The sequence below is a fragment of the Zeugodacus cucurbitae genome, chromosome 4, assembly GCF_028554725.1.
Source record: "Zeugodacus cucurbitae isolate PBARC_wt_2022May chromosome 4, idZeuCucr1.2, whole genome shotgun sequence".
In the NCBI taxonomy this organism is placed as follows: domain Eukaryota; kingdom Metazoa; phylum Arthropoda; class Insecta; order Diptera; family Tephritidae; genus Zeugodacus; species Zeugodacus cucurbitae.
In genome coordinates this window covers 1,267,362-1,291,813 of record NC_071669.1, presented here as the reverse complement: position 1 = coordinate 1,291,813, position 24,452 = coordinate 1,267,362, and the positions used below count along the sequence as shown (strand labels likewise).

Genomic DNA, 24,452 nt, shown 5'->3' with positions numbered 1-24,452 from the left:
AGATACATATGTACTTATGTTTGTATGTCTGTGTAAACAATGTTGTTTACATCTGCCGCCGCTTACGGTAGTTTTCATGCCATCACCATGTCTGCGTGCAAACCGTAACCAACGTTTCACCGCGCCAACAGGCCAGCCGACAATCTAGTTAGACCCGTTTAAGTTATTTACTCCATTTTCTCGGATACCTTTTACGCGCAGCGACAATGAAGTGCAGATCAAAGGTTTATTCGCTATTTGTTGTTGTTGTATTAGCCAGATTTGTCCATTACTCTCTCGGCCATTTGGCGATTGCAGTGCAGAAATCGATTTCCTTCAAAGCGAAATGTTCTTATGAATGCAGTTGGGGTTCTTTATATTCAAAGCTGTGCTGTTGTTGTTGCCCAGTTGTTCAGTTATGCAGTTCTTGCCAAAATACAACAAAAAATTGAAGCTTTTACGTTCAATTTCCTGAGTCCTGTTTATGTCACTGGCTGCTGTTGTTGTTGCTGTTGCTAATGCTTGTCTTGTCTGCTTCTGCATTGGGTCTGGCATTGTTCGAGAACAAAGCAAATACTCAATAGGCGACAGCACATAGTCCACGGTCAACATTGCGGCCAAACTGCAGTCAGCAGCAGCTGTCGCTGAGCATCCAAGGCGGTGAAGGCAGTGAAAAGCCGGAAATGGACACTACTCAATGGCCAGCTCAGAATAGATTTTGTTGGCGTTTTTTTGTGGATTTTAGTGCTGTTCTTATGATTTCTTCAATGCCGAATGAGTGAAAAATTACTTGAATTTTTAAGTATTACTTCTCTTTCCTCCGTACTCCTTAGAGACAGGGATGTGATAGATTCTGATAGAGCTGAGCTCTGTTATGACGGCTAATGCATGCTGAGTCCATATATTCGATCATTGGTTTCATTCAGGGATCTCTTCATTTAATTAACTTTCAGGAGAAGTTGGGGAACCCAAATCTGCCAATTTTGTCAATATGAGATGCGATGTTCAGCCTGCAGAAGAGAGAGCATTCTTTGGCCCTTGAAACAACTCTCTCTTTATCTCCACTGTTACTGCAGCGCACTCAAATCGTAACAGTTACCAAATATGTTAACCCAAAAGAGCGCAGAGCTCTGGCGCTGATGTCAACAAAGCCAAACAATGCAGGACAGAGCTCAACAGAGCTCCACAGCGCCATAGCCAAAATATAGATCACACGAAAGCGCTCAAAAGTAATGCAGACAGCGCAGCGTCTACTTTGGACTTCGCTCTTTCCACAGATCGGCTCAATGCGTTGCTGCCGTGTGACACCGCCTGAGTGCCGCAATGCCCGACAGACCGTCGGAGCGACGGACCAGCGCTCGGTGTGTTGTATGAGAAAAGACACATGAAACTTATGTCTGTTGTAAAGCTCTAACTTTGGCTCTGATTTTGGTGCTTAGTTTCTTGGTTTTTGGCAACGATTCGAGCGTTCGAATGCCTACATGCTGTTGTTGTTGCCACCGCACACACAAACATCACTCGAATTTGATTTTTTACTTATTTATGGTCCCACTGTGACCGAAGCGAATGAGAAACCACATGTGAAAACAACAACAAAAACAAACAAAAACAAAGAAAAATAAAAGCATATGCAATAACAACAACAACAACAGCAGACACTCCACATACGGTGGTGGTCCCAAGCAGTGGAGCCGCGGCACTGGTTTGTGGTCGCTCTTTGGCGCTTTGCTCGCCTTTGTCGCTGCGGCAGCTGTGCGCTTTGCTTGGCTCGGCGCTGCTTGGCTGTGCTTTCAAGGCAGCCACACAGCCGACTGGCCATCAGTCGTTCGGTGTTGATTACCGTGTGCGGTACGTTGTCTACTCCAAACTCCCAAACAGTTGGCGAGCCGTGTTGGCTTTCGAAGCGCGAACACTTGTGACTCGAGGCGAATTCAAAATAAAAGTTTAAAAACAAAAAATAAAGTACGGAAAGAAAGAAATAATTGCAATTGGAAATTGGAAATTGCTGTTGCTTCCACAAGTCGTCATCGGCGTCGTCGTCTTTGGTGGCATTGATAACAGTGCAATAGAAATCGCAGAAATCCATAAATCTCCAGGCGTTATCGCCGCAATCGAACGTCAACTTCAACTTGCGGCCGTGTGGTTTTTGTTGCTGACGTCTTTGACGCGATAAATCAATCAACAGGTGGGTTTGCTATTGCAAAATACATACAGACGTGTCACATAATCGCCAATAGATACATATGTACATACAGTTGCATGAATGTATGCGCTTAAGGTTATCTGCGCGTTGTACGTGCGATTTTTATAGTATAGTTCGTGTTGTTGTTGTCGTTGTGGCATATTGCGTGCAATTTACGTGGGAAAAGCGAACTTTGGCGAAACTTCCGGCTAAGGCAATCCATTGCCTTTGTTACTTTGTTGTTGGCTGTTGACTGTTGGCTTATCGCTTTATTTTGACCACTAACGTGCGATACGTGTTGATTTATAAGGCGAACGCTTTTCAGCGCTTTTGTTGCTTGGTGCGCGCTTTGTTCATTCGCTGCTTGCATTTTGGCATTTTGGCACCGAAGTCGTTGTTGGCCAAATCGAACCAAAGCAAACGTAATTGCAACCATTTTTGGCTGCGCAAACTAAATAAAAGCAGCCAGCCATCTTTCCCGAAATAGACCAGGCAAAGTGAACATGGAAGCAATGGAGAAACACATGCGGCAGCGAAAATCGAACACAACAAACAATAAACCACGAATTTTGTGCGCCAACCGTGTTTTGGACTTGTTTTGGTTGAAAAACAGAAGAAAAAAATTAAATTCAACTTTTTACTTGCTACTGCGTGTAAGTCACATGTGAGCATTTTCAAATAAATTCGTAACATTTCTAAGAAATTAATTGCAGCAGACGTCAACGAGCGTTTTTAAGAAGTCACAGCGCTCGAAAAGTAACAAAGCAATTAATTGTAAAGGGGAGCTTTTGTTTATATGTATCTGAACAGCTGAGGCACAGTGTGCAGAAATGCTTGATTTCATATAGAAATTATTTTTGTAATTAGAGTTGAGCTTCCGTAACTCGAATCATCACAATCTACAAAAAAAAACTTTGAGTTAGAGAGATTTTCGAGGCAAGGAAGCTAATTTGTATGGAATTTGACTTCTATTGCCAATTCAAGAGTTGGAGTTATGGAGTACTTCGTGCTAAGGATGGTCGAGTTATGGAAGTTCAATTGTATTTCTACTAATCTTGTGTTAAGTTTTGAGTGGTTTTGTAGTGGAAATGCTTTTTGTGGAATGTTCTATGTGATAGAATTTCTTAAGTCAGTATTTTCGTTATCATACGATTATTCACGAATGAAAAAACGAAAAAAGTCAAAATATGAAGCCTGTATGAAGGTGTTTGAAAGTGACTGTTCATTTTCCACAATTTTTGTGCAATTCACGATAATCATAAGGATTTTAATTCTTAACCGAGTCTTTTCTTTTATTAGAGATCGAAGAAATATGTTTGTGTGGTATTTCAACAAATGAGTGATATTATCTGATCTATAACTGAATTTCATAATCATTTAAATTTACTACTCCAAAGTGAAAAAAACAAGTAAGGAAGGGCTAAGTTCGGGTGTAACCGAACATTACATACTCTCGCAATTTATTTATTTAACTTTATTTATATTATATAATACACAATTTGACCCATATATTCGTCATATATATTATATAAAACCCTAATATTAGGCTAGAAGCACCGAGGTCCTCGTGTTCGATATATGGGGCCTTAAAAACCTATGGTGCGATTTCGGCAACATATCATTGGGATGTAAGGACCAAGTTTCATTGAAATCGGTCGAGTAGTTCCTGAGATATGGTTTCTGACCCATAAGTGGGCGACGCCACGCCCATTTTCCATTTTGTAAAAATATATGAGTGCAGCTTCCATCTGCCATTTCTTATGTGAAATTTAGTGTTTCTGGCGTTTTTAGTTAGTGAGTACGCACTTTTAGTAATTTTCAACCTAAACTTTGTATGGGAGGTGGGCGTGGTTATTATTCTTTCGTTTTTGGACTGTATTAAGAAGTGGCTAAAAGAAACGACTGCAGAAAGTTTGGTTTATATAGCTTCATTGGTTTGCGAGATATGTACAAAAAAACCAATTTGGGGGCGGGCCACGCCCACCTCCCCAAAAAATTACATCCAAATATGCCCCTTCATAGTGCGATCCTTCATAACAAAGCTTTATTTATGGCTTAGTTATGGCACTTTATGTGTTTTCGGTTTTCGCCATTTTGTGGGCCCATTTTCGAAAGCAATCTTCCTATGGTGCCAAGAAAAAAGTGTGCCAAGTTTCATCAAGATATCTTAATTTTTACTCAAGTTACAGCTTGCACAGATGGACAGATAGACATCCGGACTTGAACTCCACTCTTCACCCTGATCACTTTGGTATATATAACCCTCTATCTAACTCGTTTAGTTATGGGTGTTACAAAGAACCGTTAAGTTAACAAAACTATAATACTCTCTTAGCAACTTTGTTGCGAGAGTATAAAAATTGCATCCAAATTAATTTAAAAAACTATTAAATATTTTGAAAAAATATTCACAAAAATACTAGACAATAATTTTGCTATAATTTGAAACGAAATTTTCTTTAAATACAACAAACATTTTTTTTGCATAATTGACGCCTCCGACCCACTGTGCCCGCGGACAGCTTATATGCTGCTGGTTAAGTGCCACTAAAGTCGTTGTTATTGCTTTTCGTTTTAGTTTTCCTTTTAAATATATTATTATTATTATTATTTTATGCTGTTTGTGCTGACTAATAAGTTTTCTAAGGTAGCTTGTTGTTATTGTACTTGTTGTGGTAGTTGTTAACCGGTTGCTTACAACGCTCTGTTTCGCCGCTAGATTTGTACGAATAGTTACAAGTAGTTAACATTGCTATAAATATTTTTTATTTCCTTTGTATTTTGTTGTTGTTATCGTTGTTGTTATCGTTGTTGTTGCATTGTTATCTCTCTATTTGGCGCTGTTTTGGTACGCAACGTTGCACAAAAACACAGCAGCAACGCCAACGCAACACGGTGTAAGCTGCGTGTCGTTACTGCCAAAGGTGGATGGAATGGCGTCGGTATGGAGAATTAATAATAAGCGTCTTCATGTGTGTCTTCTTGAAGCACTTAGTGTTGAGCGATGCGTAGCAATGCAGTGCGACCATTTAAATTGGTGATATAACGAGGCAGTGAGGCAGCGCGGTAAACTGTTGGACGGCGCAGACGCAGACGTTGTGCATTTGGTAACCGTGCGGTAAAGCGTGTGCGCTCACGTGTTTAACGTTGTATTTTTGGCGATATTTAGTTAACGATTTGTGTATGTTTGTGTTTTATTTTTGGCATGTCTTGTGCTCACGCGTGTATGTCATTGCTTAAGTCTTTTCACTTTAGTTTCATAATCACTTGCGGCTGACTGCTCTGCCGTTCCGCTTAAGAAATTGACAATTAAAAATGCCTATTTCCAAAAGCAACGCGATTATTGAGACACATATGTAATATATGCGAGCCACGAAGTGCTGCTTGTGGTCTCGTAAGTCAAATCACGCAACGCAGACAACAAAAAGCTGTAAGGCAATGCATGTAAACAGTAGCGTTTCCACATAAGCAGAAGTGCTTGAATTTGCATTTGCCTCGTTAAATCAATTTCCCGGTGCAAAGTGTGGCTCATCATCCGGCACTTGGCTGGTTAACGAGTTATTTAGACTGTGAAACTGCAGCTAAACAACGCCGATAACTCATGTGTGTGAATGCCCGCCTATTCATTATCAAAAACACCATCTGTGGCGAAATGATAGTCGTGGAAAAGTGCATGGCACGGCGATGAGACGCAAGTTGGCCGTGAAAAAAAAATCGCAAAACAGCGTTGGCAACAGCTTCATTAACTAAAAAATTGAGAAAAAAAAAATAAAAGAAAAATCTCAACTTAAACGCATGCGAGCATATTAAATGCGAAACAAGCTGCTTGTAAGCGCCGATAACGCAGCGATAGCGGCGTGTGAGATAATAAAAAATACGCGCGCAGCAGCAGTACAACAACAACAAGCCACAGTAGCGCATCTCATTGCCAAAATAAGAGCAAAAAGCGCCACTGAAGCCAATGCAGCCAATGCATTTAGGTGTGTATGTATGTATGTCTGACTCCAAAAACAAAGTCCGGTTTGTTTTATCGAATCTCCCGCCTTCCTTTACTCCTCTACTTGCAGTTGCTGATGTTGATGTTGTTGTTGTTGTTATTGTTCCACTGCTACATCGGCGCTTTTGCACCATCCGGCTTTTGTTTGCATTTAATTAACCTCAAACTGCCGCATGACACAAGCGCCAAACGAACGCACGAGCGAACGAGCGAATTCGGACCAAACTTTGCGCCGCCGAAAATAGTAAATATTATGCATTTGAGTGCTGGAAAAAAGACTAACTAACGAGCTTAATTGAATTCAGCGCGATGATTTAATACAACTCAAGCAAGCGGCGGCCAACCAACTGGCTCATTGGCAAGCAACAAGCCAGCTGTAGTTAGACAGAGAGCTGACGAAATTTTTTCAAACAAAAACTCACAATAACAACAACAAACACACACAAAAACATAGGCAAAGACAAAAGCGTGCAAAGCAAAGATTCAAGCGAATTACTTAACTCAGCTGCAGCTGCTGTATATTAAACACAGATACACACGCAAGACATAAAATTATAATTCTGACAATGTATGTGTGTGCGTGTGTGTGTGTTAATGCAATTCAGTTCGATTCAGTTCAGTGTTGGCGCAATCAACAGATTTGATTAACTAACAAATGAAAAATTGTCATGGTCCATAAAACAATTGGGCAGCTGAAAAAACAATAACAACAACAACAACAAAATTCAATAAAAAATAATAATGATCAACGTGTATTTCGTGACAAAAATATATAATGAGCGTCTTCGGTAAGAATTGGCTAATATGAACTTGAGCTCTTTTGAGCGAATCCCATGTAATTTCGTTACTATAAATATAAATTTAAAATTTTTTCGAAATTGTTTTTGTTGTGCTATGATTTAGCGCATTCAAACTAGTGTAATTAGTGTTTCGAAGTTCATTAGACTGCTTTATTAGGCGCCGTAGAAGGCATGCAAGTGCCTACGAGTACAAAGCAATCGTAGAAATGGCATGTCTTGTACGCGTATTCGGATGAATGAAAGTAATTCAAATTAAAATTACTCATTGTACTCGTGGCTGTGGGTGTTGCAACAGCGTTTGTGTAAAAAGAAAATGAAAAAAAAAATAATTAAAATGTTGTTTGGCGCTTAATTCGCTGAACATTAATTGAGACATTTTTGTAATAAAAAATTGTTTTTTGCGAAACTTGCACTCCATTTGAGTTTAATGAAATCATTAAAGCTTGGTTCATACTTCAACTGAAGCGAGTCAATTAACAATTTGTGCTTACTAATTGCACAATTTGCTAATTGACTAAATTAATAGGCTGTCTGAATTGACCATAAAAGTAGATTACATTTATAATTAGATTAACTAATTAATTAACTATTTAAAGACGATAACAACATCAACATTAGCGAGTCAATTAGTGTTAAGTGCTTACTAATTGCGTAATTTGTTAATTGACTAAATTAAGAAGCTGTCTGAATTAACAATAAATGTAGATTACATTTATAACTAAATTATCTAATTAATGAAATCTTTAAAGACGGTGCTGACTAATTGCACAATTTACTAATTGACTAAGTTAAGAGGCTGTCTAAATTGACAATAAATGTAGATTATATTTATAACTTAATTATCTAATTAGTGAAGTCTTTAAAGACGGCACCAGCATCAACTTTACTTTTCAATTAGTGTTAAGTGCTTACTAATTGCACAATTTGCTAATTGACTACATTAAGAAGCGGTCTAAATTGAAAATTAATTCAGATTACACTTAATACTTATTTAATTATATCTTTTACGTTTCTTTGTAAATATTTTTGTGGTGAATGCCTGCAATGCTTTAAGGCAGTAGTCTGCTTTACAGGCTTCAAAAAATCAATTTTTTTGTTTTGTTTTAAATCTCTTACAAAACTATCCAAGAATATGTCTTTAAAATTCCAGAGGCCAATTCGACATATTTTCGAAGCTAGAGCAGTTTTAGTGGCCGAGCGTCGAGTAGGTGCGAATACTCAGGCAGACTTTAAAGCGCGTTTTCTCGAGTTTTCATTTTCACAAGTGTTAGAAAACGGTGCCGGCGATAGCAAAAAGAATATATGTCCGATCGAAAAAAACCAAAGTGATCTAGCTTCAGTATTAAATTATCTTCTATTTGAACTAGTCAAAAGTAGTTGAAGTTGGACAAAAGTATTATTTAAACTACTTGTTTTACAACTTAAAGTAAATTTTTTTCATAAAAAAGTGAATTATTTTTTCAAACTTCGAAAAAATTTGGAATTTTATAACTTCTTCGGTATTTTCTTAGTTCATAAAACTTATAAAAATTAAAAAAAATTTAGTTCGACTGTTTTAGATGCATCGCACGACATCCATCACCGGCACCGATTTACAAGTGCAGACTCCAGGCGCTCCAGAAAAATACTTATAATTTGGAAAAAATTTCAATATTTGTTAATAATAAATATTGTTTTTTAAGCCCTAAATATAGTACACTATCGTCTTAAAATTCCGTTTACCGCAATCATTTCCTTCTCTTTCAAAAAAAATTGCTAAAAAACGCTTTTTTTCAGGCCTTAATAAAATCAACAAAATCATTCACACAGACTTTTTATTGTAAATTCATATCTGAATTTGTGGAAAAAACTAATAAATATTTATTTATTTATATATGCTGGTTACATACATTATGCAACGAATTGGTTAAACGCATTAGGTTTATTTACATTTATTACCAGGAACCATTGTAAATTGCGTTTAATGTAAGCGCTTCCGTTTTCACGGTAAATGCAACGGAAAATCCACTTGCTCCAAAAATAAATACTAAAATCAAGGAAATAAAAACAACAAAAAGTTAATAGCTGTAATTTGCGTATTTTACTAATTGACTTTTTTATTATGGCCAAGCTAATGTGAGCGATTGGAGTTTTTATACGTATTATGGTTTAAATGTGAGAGCTTATGCTACAAAAACGAGGATACCGGAAAGGATGTCACAAATCATAAATCATTTATTAGTTATGTTAGCTTATATATTTGACGCTCTATTTGAAGGACTGGTATCTCAACATTTATATAAATTTCATAGACTCCAAAGAGATATCAAATGATAGCAAGAGTTGATCTCTTTTCTTCAAAACATAATCTTTGAGGGTATTTTATGATACTTGTGGCAGTGGAGAAATCGATAGAAACACGAAAATATGGATAAGAATGGATTTGAACTGGAACTGATTTAGAAGAACTGACCATAAAGCGTTAGCTATGCTCGTACAACTTAGTTAGTATGATGCTAAATGCTAAGGAATGGGGTGAAAGCTAGCGAATACATTTCCATTTAAGTACGTATCTACGAAAATCATCAATTTTTGTTGTCGAAAATAAACTTTAATGCCCAAATAAAGTCAATTTTTTTCCATTTTGAGCTACAAATTTACATACATACATAGTAAGCATATATGGCAAGTGTATTCATTTCGTTAATTTTATAGAGGAAACATAATTTGAAACCACGTTCAATAGCTTCATCACGCTTGTTCTACTTCACGCTGTTAGATTATACATATAATTTTTCAAGATATAATTAAAGCAATGCCATCGCTTGTGAAATCCTTAATTAACTGTACACAACAAAGCAGACAAATGTGTGCGTGTGTTGCTGCTACAAAAACTAGAGCTGATGACACCGTTGATATCTACGGATTACTTAAGCAATATCATAAAGTCACATAGATACATATGTATATACATATGTAGAAATAGAAATATACAGACCAACATACATACATATATGTGTGTTATAACAATTGTCTGAGAACTGAAATAATGACCCAGCAAAGTTTGACTGAAGTGAAAAACGAAAAAAATGTATGATTGTACGCGTAGCGTATCAACAGCACTGCGCACAAAAAACGCCGTCAAAGTCAATTAAAGCGGACAAAAGCCAAACATCGAGCACCGCAAAGTGAAGTAACATTCAGAAGAGGCAACAAAAAGCGTCAGAACATACAAGCGGACAACGGTTTATCTACAAGTACGGTGTGCGTTAATGCTTTTAGTGCCGAGGACTGGGTTATTTGATTTTCGGGATTTTGAATTTTCGGGATTTTGAATTTTCGGGATTTCGTCATTTCGGGATTCAATTTTTTTTAATATTTTCAGAATTTAAATGCAGAATAATTTACCGTTATAATTTTCTTTTTGGCGAACTTTTCATGATTTGTAATTTTTATAATATTTTCAAATTATTTTAGTATTGTTTTCAGAATTTAAATAGCACCGAAGATCGGTTTATTTGATTTTCGGGATTTCCTCGATTTCAGTATTTGGGGAATTACTAAAAGCACTAAATTTCGTGATTTTGGAATTTCGGGATTCAATTTTTTTTTTTAATATTTTTGTATTATTAAAAAACTATTTTCAGAACTTAAATGCAGAATAATTCTCTTTTTTGCTAACTTTATAGTACCGAAAATAGGTTTATTTGACTTTCGGGATTATCGATTTCAAGATTTTGGTGATTTCGGGATTCATTTTTTTTACAATAAAAATATTTTACAATAAAAAAAATATACAAATAAAGTATTAATTATTTTTAAAATTAAAATAGTACCGAGAATCTGGTTATTTCACTTTCGGTATATTTGTTTTCGGGATTGCATAATTTTTTTCGTGGTATTTTTAAATTAAGTAAGAGATTTTGTATAAAAGACCGTTATAATTTACTTCTTGATATTCCGAAATCTCCGAAAGATTCGCTTATTATTAAGAAAACTTAATCCCATCGGGATTCTGGCAAACTTTCGGTACTCACTACCCAATTACAGGCATATATGTATGTGTATATGTGGCAACATTCAATTGCTGGTTGCCACCATTAACGCTGTTAGGATTGATGCGATAGCACGCAGCTTCGCACAGCAGCCGCCGAAAAAGCACATACACAGCTACACACTCTCAATCGTATATAGATATAGTTGTTTATATGTATGTGTGACAGCCTACTGTTGCTGGCATATAAATCACCAGCAGCATGAAAAATATGATGTCTTTTTTGTACATTCCGCGCACAACAATTTCAATTTCGGCATAGGAAGAGATCGACTGACTGACTGACTGACTGGCAGAGCCGAGAAATCATCACAAGAATCGTTTGGGTCAACACTGACAGCGCCAACGAGATTTAATTACAACAAAAATGATAGCGGCGACGCAATGAAAGAGTCTGCGCCGTCCAACGCTTGTAATAAAAACCCAAGAAATATTTGTAACCGTTATTGTGGCGCGAAGGGCGCACGGGGAGGGTAGCGCGCTGACAGACAAAAGCGCAGAAATTGCACAAAAGCCTTGCGAAGAGTCACGGCCACTTAGACACTTGAGTAGTTGGGTGTATTTCGCTAGCGGACACTTAATCATACATACAAACGCATATTAATATATATATATATATATGTTTGTATGTTTGAGTATAACTGTGCATTGAATTGGCTGTCAGCGTGACCGCGTGGTCAACGCGCCGCGCTGCTGCTGCTGCTGAATCATGTTGCCCAACGGTCATTGCGGCACTTGTCCGCCACTTTTTCCATTTTTCATCGTCGGTGGGTCAAGTGTGCGGCGCACTCGAAGCGCTTAACTGGCCGCTGACAAGTTCAGCCGAAGAATTGTGCTGCGAAGAATTTCGAATTGCGCGAGGAATGCAAGTGTCGCCGTGCAATTAAGTGAGCCGATAAATGTCGGCACAAATACTTTTGCATTTCATTTGTATTTTCCGTGGGAATTTTCAGCGTTTGCTGGGTTTTTAAATTAGTGTCAGTTCAGTGTTGACGCCTATAGCCCGTTATTGCGGTAATTGTGCTAAGCGCAAGGTCGCATGCCAGACAATGTAGGAAGTCATTTGATTGTGATTAAGAGACTTTCGCGCTGCAAAATTGAGTTAGTAAGCGATCGATTAGATTGTGGCTAATTACGAGCTAAATTGGTGTGGCAAATGAAATGGCATAATTAGAATTTAATTTTTTAAAATCTTAAAAAAAATATTAAAGAGTGTCGAAACGAACAAGCTAGTGGTATAAAACGTAAATTGAGCAATTAATGTGATTGGCTTAATTGAGTAGAGTAAGTGTGGGAAGTGGATATTTCTCTTCTGGTTTTCGATAGTAGAGTTGTTTAGAAGCGAGTAGCGAAGTAACGAATAGAAGATGTCTCTAATAACACTTCAATCGCTAAAGCTAAACATGTAGTGAGCCAGGAGACAGAAAATGAAACGAATTTACAACAAATTTAATAAGTGACCTTCACTAAAAAGGTTTTAGAAACATTATTTACATCATTATCAATTACTTAGAACACTTTTTTACACTCAAAAACAGCATTTCGCACCACTGTTGCATTTCGTGGACACAAAATAAATAAAATACTTCTCTCAACTATATTTGTTTCACATTAAACTTGACTCGACTAGCGTTGGCTGCAAGTTCGTTTGTTGGCTTTTGGTTTCAAGATCTGTTTGCTTTCAACTCAAAAAGTGACATTGAAGTTAAAATGTGTTTTTTTCATTACTAAAAAAGTGATAAAACTCCAACCAGTTAAGTGGGCTCATGGCTTTATGAAGAGTGAAGAGTATATAATCGCACTTTTATAGCCAAACCATCAACTCTACTTTAATTACTTGCCTAACAATGGCCATTTCTGGCTTTGAAATCAGCAAACTGTAAACATTTGCGAGCGTTTAAGAGTTGGCAAATATTTATTTGAGCGCATACATTTAGCCAAAATAAGCAACTGCTACACTTTCAATTAGCGCGTGAATTCATCTTGTTCAAGCGATTATGTGCGGTTGACATGAAAAACACGATAAGTATAAATTGATGAAAAATTTATTTGATTTTATTGGCGACTTGGAGTTTTGGAAATTTTTTGTAAATGAAAAATTATTTTAAATAGAAATTTGGGTTTTTAGATAATGATGCAGATTCGAAAATTTGAAGTCTCAGCATATGTAAAAGTCGATTTATTTGGTTTTTCATGGCAAGCCACAATCTCATATTAGAAATAATATTGATTTCAGATAATCACAGTGCTAAAAGGTGTGAAATTGTTGTTAGAAGGAGAGTACATGGATCGAAAAAGATTTCAATTTCATTTAACGTAGCCATTTTGAATTCAATACAAAAATATTTATACCTATATAAGTGAATATCTACATATAAGTAATTTAGATATCCAAATAAACTACTACAAAAGCTCTATCAAAAACTAATCAAATTGAATTATTTTTTTTTTATTTTCTGTGTGTAAAAATCGAAATTCAATTTGTCGCCACACAATATTCGCGGCATTGAAATTAATCGGATTAAAAGCAATTGCGCACTGACAGCGACATTTTGTTTTCTGCTTTTTGGCCAACAAAATAAGTTGTAACTAAGCTCAAACTCAGACTTTTTGTTGTTTTTTTTTCATAAAGCTGACAAAAAAACGCAAATTTACAGCCTAACGCTGAGCAGCGATACATTGCAAAAAAAAGCAAAAAAAAACAAGAAAAAAACGGAGAAAAAAATTGTAAGAAAATGAAAAACATCGATTTCGTGTCCGACAGCTAAAAGGGGTTAATATTATACGAGCGCACATTTGGCGTCATTTTGTTAGCTCAATCGTTAATAATTGCCAATATTGATGGCGCGCAGCGTTTGGCAAACATCTCACAAGTAACTCGAAAGCGAGTTGAAAAAAAAAAAAAAAACAATTAGCAACGCAACAGTTGTGCAGTTATAAGCTTCTTATGCGATTATTTGATATTATTTCTATTTTTTTAGTAAATTTTATACCCTCACCGCTTTGAGAATTGGAGTTGACAGCCACATTTCAATTGTAATAACTTAGTCATGTTTTTAAATAAATCTATTGCGACATCTGATCGCGAAGATCTCTACTAAAGGAGAGTGAGAAAGTGCAAATATGGAAATAATAATAAAAAAATGAAATGGTTTATATATGTCAGAGTATACCATATATGATATATGTGAGTCTATCTTGATTACGAAAGTTTCTCTCCATACCATTTTTGGCAGGCGTTTGACAGATTATATTGATTCATCACATCATTAGCGAAAGTAGGGAAGGTGCTATTGGCGGTTACGTTGAAAGTTCGTTTCGGTTGTGTTATTATGTTTCACTGTTATAGCTTTCATTTTTGTATTACATAATTTCATTTAATTTTCAAGAGGTCTAAGAACTATAATATAAAAAGTATTTAGATTGGGTACAAACTATATTATAACGGTACTTTTTTAGAGATTACTCTACTACTACTAAAAAGCTATTATAATACAAAATTCTATATAATATAAAATGGCTCGAAAATGGAGGACGGGCTAGGCGCGGGGATATACTACCCGGAGTTAGGTATAATGCAACCATTCAAACTAACGGAGCACTGCAGTATATTTCAAGCGGAGGTCTTTGCAATTGGAAAAGCCGCTGAGCTATCCTTAAGCGCACCAACAGGATACTCTAAAGTAAACATATACATACGTAGACAGTCAGGCGGCAATCAAGGCAATATCCTCCTTCAGCATATCAGCCAAAAGTGTCTTAAGTGGTAGGACAGCAGTGTATGATGTCGCCAGAAATAGGCAACTTCAATTCTACTGGGTGCCAGGCCACAAGGGCATAGAAGGTAACGAGATAGTGGACGAGATTGTCAAACGAGGCGTAAAAGAGGCCGAAAATATGATAAACGTAGATAGACCTATACACTGTCTATGCGATGATCTTGACAGAAACTTGGTAAAAAAGTTCAAAACGCGCTGGAAGAATATACCGGTATGCAAAACCGCAAAAGTTATGTGCAAGGCGGTAGATAAGAAGTACACGAAATTTCTATTGGTGCTCGATAGAAACAAATGTAGGAATATGGTCGGCATACTCACTGGTCACTGTCTTGTGGCGGCGCACGCCTACAAGATGGGGCTGATAGATCGTGAAGACTGCAGGAAATGTCAAGAGCAAGGCACCAGAGAAACAATGGAGCACCTCTTCAAGACAACGGCTTCAGCATTTGGCGGCTGCACATTACGTTAATCTGGAAGAGATTTCGTTGGTAAAGCCACAAAGCCTTTTGAAATTCGCAACAAGCGCTGGCATCCTAAAGGATGACTACTCCTCATTAACCAAGTGACGGCACTCCATCTGGTTTCACAAAGGACCAAAACTGATCTCTGTGTGGCGTTGTAGCCTGCCAGAGTAACCTAACCTATATAATATAAAAGCTAGAAAGAACCGAAATTAACCGGTTTGTGATCTGAAGATGAATTGAAACTATTCTAACATCTTTTGAGTGAAAGTGGGGGCAAATATATATTTTTTGAGTATTGAAAAATATTATTTTTGAAGTTGTACAATATTTACTCAGCGTATAGTCAATAGTCCAATTTCGTATAGCATTCACAAGAACAAATAAAGATAACGAATTTATTGAAACTAACATTTAGTCAATACAAATTTAAAAAGTAAATAAAAGTAAACAGCGGCAAAGAGAATTAAAAAAAATGAAAATAAAATAATAAAAAATAATGAAAATATTAAAAAAAATAAAATAATGAAAATATGTAAAAATATATATAAAAAAATATAAAAAATAAAGAAAATCTATATATTTATAAAATATAAACATTAAACAAAGAATAACCAATGCCTATGAATACAAGAAAAATACTTTACAGCTTTACTCAACAAAAAACAAAAATAAATAAATAAAATAACTCAAGCAATACTAAATTACACCCACCGCTAAAAATAGCCAAAACAAAATGCCACAAATTACAACAACAAAAAAAGCAAATAATGAACTTAATGAATAATAAAACATTGAACTGTAAATAGACACCATACAATAAGCCATTGACCCTAATCGCCGCAGAAATGAACAACAAAAACAAAAACAAATGTGAACAAAGAAACCAGCGCCATATGTCAAGGGCATGAGTGATCAATAGCGTTTTTAATACTTTTATGCGTCAAGAAAATATCAAAAATAAAGCCTCATAATCACATTGAACCAATTTGGTCATAATACAAACATATACAGCAGTGTATCTATATGTATATAAATGTATGTATGTTTGTGAATGTGAAAGAAAATAAAACCAATAAAAGAAATTGTAAAAAATATATATCAAATTTCTCACGAGTAAAAGTAACAGTAAACATAATAAAAATAATGTGAAAAAAAACTAAAAAAGTCTTGTAAATTAATATAAAGAAATTTGCATTTGAAAGCGCGAAAACCGCCAAAGCAACAATAATGCGCGCGAACAGCACGCGGAAGACATACACACACACAAACTCACTCATTTACATGCATTAACGGTGTTTATGTAGTGGCGAATGAATGGAAATTGAAAGGAGAAAATTTGTGTTTTGTTGGAGAAAAGTGAAATCTCCGCGAGACATACATGCATATATACAGTCATGCCACATTCAACACACCAAGTTGCCACAATGAGATTCTGCCGCTGCTTGCTGTGTGACATTGTGGCTATAAACCGTTAGCACTAATTTTGCTTTCAATTCTACTTTTATAATTTATAATTTTTTTTATAATGCGCAGAGGTCAGTCGACGTCAAGTTCATGAAGGGAAAATTCTGTGTCAGAAGAGCAATAAAAGTGAAAAGACGGAATTTTATGTTTACATAAAGACAAAAAAATTAACGGTAAAATTAAATATAAGAAAAAGAAAAACAAATCGCCAACACAACTCATTGATATTGCGCACATGTGACTGGTGTTAAGTATGGCAAACATGACTGGGAGGTACGCGTGGCGCGACAACAAGTGCAAGCAAGCCGGGTGACGCATACTAAACTTGACTTTGCCAGCGTTGATTCACACTTATTTTCATTATTTATTTTTTTTTGTGGGTGAGTTGTTTTTTGTGGAGAGACACCAGAAGAAGCGTTCACCTGCAGTTATCGCACGAACGCCGCTTCGTATAAAGTCAATATTTAATATGCCAAAAAGTTGATAGCAATAACCACAGCAAAAAAAGAACGAAAAGCAACAACAATAACAACAAACACCGAACTGCATCCTCTTACGACTGCAATCTTGACAAAGCGGCAACAATGATTACAAAGTTTGTTGCTTAAGTCTTTCGTTTTGCCACTTGCATGCAGAGTCGCTGTGCACGCTGTTGTTGTTGTATGTGACTAAGTGTAAGTCGCTGCTGGCCGCTCATTCCCTCGCAACTTAACCCAAACGTTTGCACTTTCTTTTGTACTTTTTGCGCCGCCACCGCTCCCCTCCATCCCCTCAACTGCCGCGTCACTCATCTCCTCAACCGCGCCTCTCGCCTCCGCACACACGCAATGCGCTCGTTTGTGATTTGGTTGGCGTGGCGTACACGCTACCGGGTTGGCTGGCCATGTCGCCGCTTATGGCCATTTGTGCTTACTAATGACCCAGTTTCTTCCTTGTTTTCTGTTTTCTTGTTTGTTTTTGTGGTTTTTGCTGTTTTTCTGTTTTTATGCGTCTTTCTTTCTTTGGACTTCCAAGTAAATTTACGCTGTCAATTCTGTTGGGTTTCTTCCAAAAAACGTAAAAGAAAACGCAGACACTTACAAAAGTCAGCCGCCGTTGCGGTGAGTGAGCCAGCTGCGTCACCGCAAATGCAACCTTACAACAACACCACCGCCAGCACCGCAAGTCTCTGCGCCGCCGCCACCACCGGCTCACTGCGGTGAGTTGACCAAACTGGTCTGTGAAACTGTGTCAATAATGGGACGCGCACGGGTCGGAGGAGTGACGCCGTGAGCGAAGCGGTGGGTGGCGTAAGTTGAAAAAAGAAAGAGTAAACGAGCAGTGCAGTTTGCTCGGGGACTGTTGTGGTGGACTCACAATTAATGGGTCGCCATTGCCGTGCAGCCAACGAGACCGCGCTCTCGATAAGTGCAGGCAACCCGGAACTCTTTGTGGCAGGCGCTGCCAGCCGCGCTTAACATGCACATAAATAGCCGCAAGTGAATGGTCGGCGTATAGACGGCGCTGTGGTCGGACAGCGCAACAGTTGGCCGGCTGTGGCAATAAATTATGTGGCAGACACGCGTGCGTGTGTGTGTAATGCAGCGAATGCAAATGGGTTTGGCCGATTTTAACGAAATTCATTAGAAAAAGTGTGTGATGTTGTGAAATGACTGCGACAGTTTGATTTGATGGATTGGGCAGATAAACGATTGACAGGCGATATATTTTTCATTCGAAATGCCCTGAATAACACTGAAATGACTGAGTGTGAGTGTGAAAATGATTATGATATGTTGACTTGTCATATTTTCACTTTAAGAATAAAGAAAATTTTCTGTGAATATTATTTTTTGGATTGATTTTCATCTGCATGTGAAGCTATTTTACCTCATTCACTATTTTGAAGGCTTCAGGTCCAGATTGACTGTTTCAGGGTGTTTTCTTACAATTCTTAGGACGTTTCTTGTGATTTGGAAATATACATGTGATTCGTAAAGCCTAGCTGACTGACCTCTCGATATGAAAATGAGTGAGTTCAATGGAAGGTATATATAAAATCAAATTTAAAAAGTACTCCGTAACCCTCCTATCGCCTAAACTTATGAACGCAACGAAGGCAACATTTACAGAGATTTGCAACAGATCATATGTTAGGTAAGGTTAGGCTGTATGGCTGTTCCCAAAAGGAAACATATCTAGTCTATGAGAGACAGTCCTTTGTGAAGTCAGGATCACCGCCTTGATTAGGTTCAGCTAGTTCGCGCGGTTGTTCAAAAAAGTGAGGACCGAGTAATCTTTGAACTTGATCTCGCAAAGGCGGGGCTTTCCAGAAGTAAGTGTGGTTTCACATCCTCTTCCTCCAGACAACTTCTACAGCAAGCATCCGCTGAGATTTTGAATCCAATAGGGTGGATCCCGATGGGACAATGGCCAATTGAAACTTATCTAGTCTATGAGAGACAGTCCTTTGTGAAGTCAGGATCACAGCCTTGATTAGGTTCAGCTAGTTCGCGCGGTTGTTCAAAAAAGTGAGGACCGAGTAATCTTTGTCTTAATCTCGCAAAATTTCCTGTCAAGCATGACATGAAACTAAAGAAGAAGAAGAGATAATTAAAACTGAAAATAGGTTAACAATTCAATTTGTGACACGAAGAAAAGAGCACAAAAGAAAAAGTGCATTCCTCAGCATTTAATTGTTGAGAAAAATACAAGAAAAAGTCCGTCTTGTAGGACCAACGAGTGATGGACATGCAATTGCTCACATGTCTATATAATTACCGACCTATTCACATATTGACACATATGTCTGAGTAAAGCAACTTTCATTTGTAGGAATTTGTCTGACTCCCTTCAAATACTTGAAATATTTTACAGCTCAATGATGCTGCTAACACATTGATCTCTACCGAACAGCAGCTGCGCGCCAAACGTTTGCAACAACAACATGCTACATGCCACAGAAAAGCTTCTAACTTTTGAAACTTTTAAGTGAAAAAGAGTAATTGAGGTCAACTGTCAATTTGTTTGGGATGATTACAAAATGCTTTCAAATGCACACACAAACATACATAGAAGTGCTTAAAAGCATGTGAACTTACAACAAAAAAACACTCAGAGAGAACTACGTCATGCGCTGAACAAAGCGCTATATACATACAAACATACGGTGGCCAGAGTCTGCTTTCAAGTGAGCCCTTTACCGCTAACAGTACTTCAAAAATCAACAGTAACCAAGCCGAAGAACTGAAAAAAGGTTGTAATGGCCGCCAGACACATTTAATTCAATTTGCTTGATTTCCAGCTGCATGAATGACGATATAATGACGAAGACGTTGATGATGATGATGATGATGATGATGAACTGTGAGGCACGAAGGAAGCGACCAAAACAGGCGTTGCATTGAACTTGATGCGCCACTCAATGTTAGACGCTCCAAACCCCCGAACAACCAAACATGTTGTATCCTCATTGTGTGTGTTTTGGCTGACAACAACAACAACAGCAAAAGCAAAAACAATAACAACTAACGATCAACAACAGCAAAGCGAAATAGTGACAGCCGGAAAAAACATGAAGAAGAAACGAAACGAAACGAAATGGTATGGAATGGCTTGAAATGGAGTGGTGCAACAACCAGCTGTGGGCTGGTGAACTTCGAAAAAAACCGGAAAATCGCTGCAATGCATTTTCCGCAGCACTGCCGAAAAAAGTAGCAGCTAGCAACAACAACAACAAGAGGGAGTGAAGTTGGCGCGAAGGCGCTCAAGCACACACACATCAAATATATGCTAACTGCGCTTTGATGTTGTTGTTCTTATTATTGTTGTTGTTGTTGTGATTGGCATGTTGCATACTGTGAATTTGCTGCGTCACGCAGCCGTCATTCCGCCAATGCGGTGGCGGAAATTAATGTAATTGCACAGCAAGTGAGTCAAAGTGCAAGCAAACCACGCGTCGCTTTGCGAATTGCCGGCGGGTATTTGCAGTTGTTGTTGCTACTATTATTGTTGTTGTTGTTGAATTTATGATTGTTGGTTGTTTGCTTAAACGGTTTGCTAGCTGCAATGCAACATTTGCATGGTTGGCCGAAAACTTTGCACCGTTACAACACGCATAACGGTCGTTGCGTTTGCCGTGGCAAGAGCCACCCATCCAGTTAGTCAGTCTAGTTTGGTTGTTGGCTGCTTTTTGGGTGGGTTGATGTGTTGTTGACAGTTTGGCTGCCCACAATTTTGGCAACAATTTGTTGTTGCTATTGTTGTTGTTTGTTACAACACTACGAGTATAATCGCTCAAAAGCGTAACAACTACTTGCTGACATGTGTGTTTTTGTTGTTGTTAATTGTTTGGGTTTTCAGCACGCGTGCAATTGCAGTTGCTGATATTATTGTTGTTGCATGTTGTTGTTATTTGAAAATGTTGTTGTTGCATTTTTCCAGCGCATACTTGTCGGTTTGCCATGCATTCACATGTTTTGTATATATTCAGTTTCTAGTTGCTTACTATTGTTGTTGCTATTGTTGTTGTTACTGTTGTTGCTGCTGTTACCGCTAACCGCCGTTTTACTTTCACTTTTCATTCGTTGCATTTAACACATTTTAAACGGCACATTAACAGCGGAGTTGTTGGCTTCGTTTCCAGTTGGGTGGTGAGCACACAAGCTTACGCTTCATGCCTCTCTGCTCGCATTCACTGACACACACACCAGCATATATATAAACATATATATATAAATATATATATATACGCAGCTATTTCACTGCATTGCGACTTTTTACACATGTGAGTCCGCGCTTTGATTTATAATTGCCCGCCTGACAGCTATTTCTGCAGCGATTTCAATGCGGAGCCGCAAAGTAATTGCATTTTTTTCTCGTTTAAATTGCGATTTTTTTCAGTTGTCAAGCAGTGGGTTTCTCGCAGACATATGTACATATATTTCCTGACTTTTTAATAAGTTTTTATAATTAAGATTGCAATTATCATGCTTGAACACTTCTCTACACTATATAAAGAATTTATATCTACTGACTGTAATGCTTGGTTGCTGATCTTTGTGAAAGTTGTTCTCTAGAGCTTTCAAAGCTTCGTTTCTTTCGAACCAAATTACATCAACTGAGTGTAATTTGTAGTTTACAGAGCTAATTATCTCTGTGAAAGTTGTTCTCAAGAGCTTTCAAAGCTTTTTTCGAATTCGAACAGTTTTGTTAATTATACAACGAAATTATATCAACTGAGTGCAATTTGCAGGGCGATATTTATTTAAATATTTGTTAAAGTTATTCACAAGAGCTTTCAAAGCTTTTTTCGAATCAAATTATATTAATTTTAATAGGAATTTGTTGTCTTCAGAACTGATGATTTTACTGAACGTTGTTCTCAAGAGCTTTCAAAGTTTTTTTTCGAATTCGAATAGTTTTCTTTATTATACTAATGAAATTTTATCAACCCAGAGCAATTTGCAGTCTTGAGAACTTGCATGGCGTTATTTATTTAAATATTTCTTAAAGTTAAACTCAAGAGCTTTCAAAGCTTTTTTTCGAATGAAATTATATCAACTTTAATAGGAATTTGCTGTCTTCAGAACTAATGATTTTAGTGAAAGTTGTTCTCTAGAGCTTTCGAAGCTTCGTTTCTTTCGAACCAAATTACATCAACCGAGTGTAATTTGCGGTCTACAGAACTAATTACCTCTGTGAAAGTTATTCTCAAAAGCTTTCAAAGCTTTTTCGAATTCGAACAGTTTTCTTTATTAAACAACGAAATTATATCAACCGAGAACAATTTGCAGTCTTCAGAACTTGCATGGCGATATTTAAAGTTATTCTTAAGAGCTTTCACAGCTTTTTTATCGAATGAAATTATATCAATTTTAATAGGAATTTGCTGTCTTCAGAACTGATGATTTTCGTGAAAGTTGTTCTCAAGAGCTTTCAAAGCTCCCTTTCAATTAAATTCTACTTGGCGGTGATCCGAATGATTCTCTCGAAGGATTTGAAATTCGAAGGATTTGGAAGGGATGGAAAAAATCAGAAAAAAGATCGAAAAGGAATGTAGAGAGACCGGCACTTTCTGCACCGGATGATGAAAAATCGTTTACAATTGTAATTTTATGTTTTTATAAGAAAAGGACTACCAATTAATTTAATAATTTCTTCCAATATTGACTAAGAGAAGCTCTGCCCTTAAACCCCAAAATCGTTCGATCTCAATTAAATTCTACTCTAATTCAATTTGGTATCAAACACTATTTTCATTTTCAAACAATTAGTTTTATCACACTTGACTTTATTAAATCTCACAATAGACTGACGTGTACTTCTTTTCTCCAATTGCAGCACAGCGCTCTACCTTCACTCACACACACACTCACACGCGTGGACACCTGAAGTGCAACGATATGGACTCTTATTTAACAGAAATCAAGCAATTGCGGATACCGCGCCCGAAATTCGAACCCAACGGCAGTCCGCCGAACAACTGGCATCGCCTGGTACGCCCGTACACGCCGCCGCGCGACTATCACTTGCCAACCAATGAGATAATCACCACCGCGAGCGCATTGCATCCCAATCGCGGTTACCAAGGCGGAGCGGAGGAATTCCGACCGACGTTGCACGAGAAAATGTGAGTGCGCACACATAAACCGGCAGCCGCCAACCGCTAACCGCTAGCAGTACTACATCAACAACAACAACAATAATACAATTAGCACAATCTTGATGCTTTCTATTGGTGTAATTAATGAAATCGAGCGCGGAGAAGACGGAGCATGAGTGTCAAGAGACGGCGAAAAACAGAAAGAAAGAAGAAATATTGAAGTAATTGTAGTTGCTGAAGGCGGCGGGGCGGCATGTGCGACGGATTGCAGAGTGCGATTCAACGTGATGGGGATAATGAGGAGAATTAATTTTACGCACGCTATTATTAAACTATATATATATATACTAAATACATACATATATGTTGTATTAGAAACGATCTAGGACCTACATATGTATGTCTTTAATGTACTTTAAGAAGTTATATGAATTTAAGCGTTTCACCAGCAGCTGGTGAACATTATATTTTTTATTTGTATATTTACGGTAATTTGTGAATATTGACGCAATAAAATTGTTGATTTTATTTGAAAAAAGTGGTGATTTAGTATTTTCAATAAGATTGAAAGCCAAATTATTATTTAAGAAGTATGCACAGTTTTTTCGAAAAGTGATTTCACTGCTCTCTAAAAACTTCAAGCTTTATGAAAGCTCTTCCAAATATTATAAAAGCTTTTCAAATCTTTATGAAAGCTCTCCAAAGCTTTATGAAAGCACTCTAAAGCTTTATGAAAGCTCTCAAAAGTTTTATAAAGGTCTCCAAAGTTTTTTGAAAGCACTCTAAAGCTTTATGAAAGCTCTTCAAAACATTATAAAAGCTTTTCAAATCTTTAAAAAAGCTCTCCAAAGCTAAATGATATCTCTCCAAAGCTTTTTGAAAGCACTCTAAAGCTTTATGAAAGCACTCTAATGTATTATAAAAGCTCTTGAAAGCTTTATAAAAGCTCTTGAAAGCTTTATAAAAGCTCTTGAAAGCTTTATAAAAGCTCTTGAAAACTTTATAAAAGCTCTTGAAAGCTTTATGAAAGCTCTCTAAAGCTTTATAAAATGAAATTTTCACCACGAAAGCTTCATGAAAGCTCCCAAAAATTTCAAGTCTGATGAAAGCTCTTCATAACATTATAAAAACTCATCAAATCTTTAATAAATCTCTCCAAAGCTTTTTGAAA

The 24,452-nt window shown here is 37.1% G+C and overlaps 1 protein-coding gene across 1 annotated transcript; it reads left to right on the top strand.

The window, feature by feature from the left end:
* The first annotated feature begins 1,783 nt into the window (after window positions 1–1,783).
* Window positions 1,784–23,819, top strand: LOC105216985 (uncharacterized). The gene is made up of 2 exons (XM_011191817.3): window positions 1,784–2,164; window positions 23,020–23,819. The coding sequence occupies exon 2, from the start codon at window positions 23,082–23,084 to the stop codon at window positions 23,310–23,312; it is 231 nt and encodes a 76-aa protein (XP_011190119.1). The 5' UTR covers window positions 1,784–2,164; window positions 23,020–23,081; the 3' UTR covers window positions 23,313–23,819.
* Window positions 23,820–24,452: the final 633 nt, after the last annotated feature.

Bases quoted from the DNA above. Each gene is read 5' to 3' on its own strand.
- LOC105216985 (XM_011191817.3), top strand. From the start codon at position 23,082: ATGGACTCTTATTTAACAGAAATCAAGCAATTGCGGATACCGCGCCCG.